The sequence below is a fragment of the Henckelia pumila genome, chromosome 4 (assembly GCF_033568475.1).
Source record: "Henckelia pumila isolate YLH828 chromosome 4, ASM3356847v2, whole genome shotgun sequence".
Classification (NCBI taxonomy): domain Eukaryota; kingdom Viridiplantae; phylum Streptophyta; class Magnoliopsida; order Lamiales; family Gesneriaceae; genus Henckelia; species Henckelia pumila.
The window spans coordinates 29,886,720-29,893,837 of record NC_133123.1 but is presented as its reverse complement, the minus strand read 5'-3'; the positions used below and the strand labels follow the sequence as shown (position 1 = coordinate 29,893,837).

Here is a 7,118-nt window from a genome sequence, read left to right as displayed (position 1 = left end):
AGAAAGAATCCCAACTTTTAGCAAAGTTCGTGGGTCACTTCCACAATTTACATTACATTATACACACACACATACACACGTATAGATAATATCTAAATTAGTTGTATGACTTGTGTATAAAAAAAAATGTGTATAAGTAATAAGATAAACTTATATTTATACATTTATATATATATGTATCCATATTTGGTGCATTTTTTTTTGAATAATTCACAAATCATCTATCTCTTAAACAAAATGATCATAAAATTTATTATACACATATCATAAAATAATGATAATTGGTAACAATATACCGTAGTACCTTTGCCCATATAAATAAATTCCATAGCACGTACAATCCATATATCATCCACAACTCAAACAAAAAACATAAAGAAATGAGACCAACACCGGAACACCCCTCCGCCACCGCAGCAGGCGGCGAAGTGCAGCGGTGGAACTCTCCGATACCATACCTTTTCGGCGCCCTGGCTCTCATGCTCGGGCTCATCGCCACGGCGTTGATAATCTTAGCCTGCTCGTACAAAAAATCGCCACCGTCCGATCAATCTCAAGATGATAAACGGCAGAGCCCAGTTCGTGCTTTACGGCCGGAAATGGAACCCAGAATGGTGGTGATCATGGCGGGAGGAACTAATCCTACGCACCTCGCCAAACCTATCTCCGCTGCTCCACGAAGTCAACCACAAGTTTGACTCGGTTTTCTTTTTTCAATAATAATATATTGTATTTAGTTATTTGTTTAATTCCATTCGATAATTTATTTATTTTTGTGTTAATTTTGGCCAGCTGAGAATTGTAAATAACTAGTGAGCAATTTGTATCGCAATTTTAATGTTTTTCTTTTTTTTTTCTTTTTTTTTTAATGGGAGACCCTGTTCTATGTTTCAGGATCCAACGGATTTTACTTCGCCAATAAGCTAAACTTGATGAAATTCGTAGGGTATAGTATGGACAATATGAAAATTATGAGGTAAATCCGTAGTTGATTATGAACTAGTAAAATTTTTTTTTTTTGAGTTGGGTGAGGGGGTATATTGTTAAAATTGAATCTCGAATCGAGATTTAGTGCAAATTTAAGATTTTGGTGTCAAATGAACTACGTGTCATTGATGTGAACTAGTAATTATGTGTACAAACATATATAAGTTAATTTTTGTTATGCCATGTTTTTGGGTGTGAAGTAATTTTTGTGCAAAAAAAAAAAATTACATTAGAATTAAGAGTGCTCTGTTATAATTTACAAGGCTTAGGCTTATTGATGTTGATGCTTGATGGGTTGAGTCTGATCAACTCCGTGGGCTTTAGGTGTCCGTTTCCAGAATTAACTCCCAAATAAAGTCTCTAAATACACTTGTTTTATTAATAATTAATACAAAAAACACATGTAGGACTTGCTCTTAAGATGATATTCGAATTGATGAAATAAATAATTAAGATCTTGAAAAATTATAAAGAGTTCAATTTTCTATACCAACATTTTGTTAAATGATCATGTTGTACATAACTTGTTCAGTGCAGTTTACATAGTTAGCATAATTTGCATATTATTTGCTTTAACATTAGAATAATTTATTCGGTGCGTACTCAAAAAAATCGGCTGCGGGTTGTCACATAAAAAATATAGTAAAATAAAATAATAATAATAATAATAATAATAATAATAATAATAATAATAATAATAATAATAATAATAATAATAATAATAATAATAATAATATAATTTGTAGACTTATTCATGCATAATAATTTATAATTTGATAATTTATGATTTTGTTAAATAAAAGCATAAAAAATATTCTTACAACATTTATTTTCAAACACACAAAAACTATTATGAGACCATTACTTCACACATGTTAATTTTGTAAGACACGTGAAAATATATTAATTTATTCTAAAATATTATTATTTTTAATTGTAAAAATAAAGCAAATTGACTCATCTCATAAATATATATCTATTAAATCGTCTGCAGAGACCTACTCAAATAAATAAACTTCGAAGCTACTATGTTGAAAAATATTTTTATTTTAATTGAAAAGCGAATATTATATCAGTTCAAAAATGCTACGTACTTTGATGTAAATTTTTTTTCCGAAATAGAATTTTTTTTATTACAACATTAATGTGGGATTTATTAATTTATTTATTGTCTGTATACACAGGGTTGACATACGGTATCAAAATATCGAATTATCAAGATACTGTACCGAAATTTTTTTTGATATACTGACATTTTTTCGGTGTATCGAATTTTTTTTCGATATTTGTACGGTATGAATATAGATTTTTTTCGTACCAAAATTTTAAAATTTCGGTATCGATATCGATATGACCCTTTAATACGAAAGATTTATGTCTGTTCACTAGCTAGTACGTGATGACTGCTCCAAATTGAATTTTTGGGTGTACAGAAAAGTTAGTGTGATTTGGTGGCTGATGCAATAAATTTTCTTCTAGATGAGTCAACGTAATCAATCATTTGGGAATAGAATTCATTCGAAGTGGTGTATATTGAAAAGGCCAAAGCTTCTAAATCCAATGTTTTACAATCAATCGAAAGTTTGACAAACAAAGAACGAAAGTTTGTTTCCATGAAATAAACCGTGATATTTTCTTCATAAGACGATTTATTTTTCACACATATTAAGAAAATCATTGTTAAAGTAAAATTTGCAAAAAATTTTCTTAATTTATTCTCTAAACGGTTACATTTTTTTTTTCCAAAATTTAGTTAATAAGATTGTATTAGTAAAAAAATGTTACTAAATATAGAAAGTATAATATATATGGGACAAAGAAAAAAGAAATCTTAATAATTAAGATGAAGAGTATGTTTTAATACCACATTTGTCTAATATATATAGTTTTGTTTGCATTTTTCATGCAGATTAAGAACATCGATGAAAAACTAATTATACAAAAATGTTACTATTGTGTATTTATTTAAGGAGTATCTTAATGAGATATTATAAATTAAATTGCTGGAAATTATATGTATTTATTAGTAAAATAACATGAGAATTACTAAATATGGACAATTGATCACTATATATATATATATATATATTCATGATAAAGGAAATGCAACCAACATGTATAGGAATGGTTACGGATCGGAGAGAGTATGAAAATCATATTCAAAATATAAATTTGGAAAGAAGGCGTTAATATTTGTTTTCACAAAACTTATATTTATTTTATTTTTATTTTTTTGGATCAAACAAACAATTGTTATTTTGTACAACTTAAATCGCTTTTCAAATAAGGGCAATGGTTGTTATTTATTTTCACAAAACTTATATACTATTTTTAAAAACCATTTTTTGTCTGATCAAATAATTGTTATTTTGTACAACTAATTATCTTTTACGCAAATATTGATCGCTCTACTATTAATTAAGGGCCATGGTTGCTTCCTAACAAATACCACATACATTTCTACTTGCTATTCAAAAAAATAAAATCCATGACTTTGTTTGGATATCAACTGTAAACCGGATACTTATAGTGTTAATTAAATTCAAACTTGATATATCGTATCAATACAACTCAGATATTTTGAATTCCATGACATTTTTTCACCTTCCCAATGATTTTATTGGAGGAGATATATATCTCTATCGGTAAGAAATCAATAATTGGCTGGATCGATCCAATGAGATAGGTGGAAAGATTAAATTTGATATCCTCCCTAAAATTGTCAATGGTTATATAGATGAAATTTGTGGCGTTTCGAGCATGTAATTTGTTAAAGAAAGGTAAAAGACCATATTGATTGGATAAGGATTTGAAATTTTGTCAAAGGTTGGTTTAATGAAAAGAGACAAGTGAGTAAGTAAAAAGTGTTTTGTGTTGCAATAAATTGTGGCAAATTAGTCTAAAGGAACCTTCAATTTTCTCATCAATTTCTCTAGTGGAAGACACACATTAATTATTTTACTTGTAAATTCCCCACCACTATAAATATAAATATAATATTTAATACATTATTGTAGATTTAATTCCCCACCAAGTTCTTTCTTCCATTCTTGGGGTCTTCATGGAAGTTGATAGTAATTGACTTGGAGTCTCCTTTTGGAATTTGGCTGATTAGCACACGTCACGAACATAAAATAATTTTTCTTTAATGAGAAATTTTTAAATTACATTATATTTTCAGGAAATTAAAATTTAAAAATTGCTAAAACTACACTTCTAATAACACTTTTTTTACTGTATTTTTTTTCGATATCACTAGCTAGAAATTAAACTCAGATCTCTTTCAAATTTGGAGATGTTTATAACACAGCACCACAAACTGAGGCTATACCCACTACTTTTAATGGATAATGTTAGATGTACAACAAATATCATGTAAAACGATATTTACAACAAATATATCGTGATATTTTACTATTATATCACGATATTTTATATTCAATTTATCATGAGATTTTGTAAATGAAATTTTTTATTGAATTTTTTATTTATATTGTATAAAATAATGTACAAATTTCACTTTACATATAGCATTGCTCATTTTTAATCCAGATCAGTCTCTACTCTCTACTATTAATTACATATTATTCCTTGATAGGCTTCATCAATGCTTGTTTTTTCCTTTTTCCAAAGCTACCCCACGATCTTAAGTGAAAAAACCATATAAAACACATAATAAGTATCATAAACTTTATAAAATATGTTTTTCAAATCGTAAAATTTAGAAAATATCAAAACCATAAAAAACTATCCTAAGTCGGAAAACCTCTTCATCAGAAAAAAGTACAAAATAAATTCGACTAAACAATTAAAACTAAATTCAAAGAAATAAAATAAAATGTTATTCAAGCACGTAATTATTTATATAAATATTAACTATGCACAAAAAATATTATAACTGCTCGAAAATTTTGTTATGTAAATACCAAATTGATATATATATATATATATATATATATATATATATATTGATGCATATCTATAATAAAAAAATAATATTTTTAATATAAAAACTAATGTTTTTTTATGAATTAAATTCGTAAAACAGATGTATGAGACAATATCATAAAAGTTTTTGAAAGTGTATATATATACACACACCAACTTAAATTGAAAATGGAATTAAAAGTGAAATTCTTTTTTAGTGGAAATAACAGTACTGCAAGATATCATTAATGCCAAAATGTTCAAAACCAGTGTTCACATTTGCCATTATATATATTACTTAGCCAACGGTGTTTGACAAATGCTGTCAACTTGTTTCAAAATTTTCCATAAGAATCGGTTTAATTTTTAATATGATCAATTAATAAATAATTAAAATAACTCCTTCGCCATCGCGATTTTGATGGGAAAAAAAGTTAAATATATCGATCCATTATGTGCAACATAATTGAAGATATTGTTCGAATACTTTTTACTTTATCTCTTTTTTATTTTCTTTGGACAAATTATGATCACATATATTATATCCCTCAATTGATAGAATGGGTCAAACGATTAAATATGTGGCGCCTCGGGTGTGTAATCTGGTGAAGCCCTAAATAAAGGTGACAATTATGATTGGTGAAGTTGTGTGAATTTAATTTAAGATTGGCTTAAAGATATTGAAGGGGAGCAAGCAAGTACAAAGTGTAAATGCTCTGCATTAAATTGTGCCAAATTGGTCAAAAGCAAAGTGCTCTCTCTCTCTCTCTCGCAAATATATGTATGTATGTATGTATGAATTTTCTCGATTTTTTAAAATACTGGGGGTGTAAAAAGGTGGTAAATTTAATAAAGGGGGTTTATTGTAAATATTTTACAGGGATAATAATTCCAATTTTCCGACTACGTTCATTATTTAATTTTCTGATTCTCTGAAATGATGATTTGACAATCTTTGAACACTGAACTAATCATTCAAAAAATACTATAAATTTCAGATATTGAATAATTTCCACCACGTTAACATGCAATATGGAGTGGGTAAAAAATTATCGTTAGGTTCGGTGCCAAGCTCAATCATCTCAACTTCCAATAACCTAAGACGTGACATGACACGAAGTTATTACAAATTATAGTAATTATCGAGTGAAACTAAAAAGTAAACGATATGTAAGATCGAATGTTGATCGTATTACTAAAAGTGAGAGTTGAGATTTGATGTTAATAAGCAATCAAATCTTTATAATTAATTTAATAATTCGAAAGATACATTTGATTGTTTTCGTGGTATGGAATATGGACAATTGTTGCACCAAAAAATCATTTTCTAAATAAATACGCGCTTTAAGGACGTTGCAATCAATAATAAGTTCAAGCGATTGTCGACTTTATAAAAAACTATGATGGGAGATAGTGGTATAATTTAGATATTTTAAATTATATAATAACTATCAATCAGGTGCAGCATGCAGTGTTCTCAATTTCTCCTGTTAGGCTTCAAGGTGAGGCCGTTTAAATTTGGAGAATCGATTTGCTTGTGAGTGATTATATCTTTTTTAGATTTAAATAATTTTGAGATTGTAGTTAAAATGGACCTAGAGACATGTAAAACAATATCTGATTTTTTATGAGGTTATATATGTATTAAATAACGTGAAAAATCATACATAATTCATTGTATATCATCAGATAAACCGTTGAGACAATAGCTTTAGATAGCGCATCCAACAAATGTTCCTATGACCTCTCCAAAGTGTAGGGTAATAGTCTAATAGATACCCGTCGATTGTCTCAAATGTCTTTTACAAGGAGATTAGAAAAAGTATAGAAGTAAGTAATTAACCCAAAGAACACAGAAGTAATCAAAATAATTATAATATATTGTCCTGATTAATTAATTAGAAGCATGAATGATATTGTTTCTAATTCCACGGCATCAAAATTTACCAAACCAACTTTAGATTTAATGTGAAAAATGTGCTTTCACCAAGAAGGATATTGAGTGCATACACACACAATATATATGTATATATATCATGCACGAATAGGAGGGCTTGATAGTAATTTCACAGAACAGTAGTAATCCCATCACCTTCCACCACTATAAATCACACACACAGACACATTTCTTCACACACAAAAACCAAAAACACACACACAAATAGAGAAAATTAAAGGTGGGAGAGATGAGGCCAACACCAGCA

At 28.1% G+C, this 7,118-nt stretch overlaps 1 protein-coding gene across 1 annotated transcript; it reads left to right on the top strand.

Annotated features, from left to right (window-relative positions):
• The first annotated feature begins 380 nt into the window (after positions 1–380).
• Positions 381–698, top strand: LOC140860754 (protein GLUTAMINE DUMPER 5-like). Its single transcript, XM_073263756.1, has one exon. It carries the CDS (start codon positions 381–383, stop codon positions 696–698), a length of 318 nt encoding a protein of 105 aa, XP_073119857.1.
• Positions 699–7,118: the final 6,420 nt, after the last annotated feature.

Bases quoted from the DNA above. Each gene is read 5' to 3' on its own strand.
- LOC140860754 (XM_073263756.1), top strand. From the start codon at position 381: ATGAGACCAACACCGGAACACCCCTCCGCCACCGCAGCAGGCGGCGAA.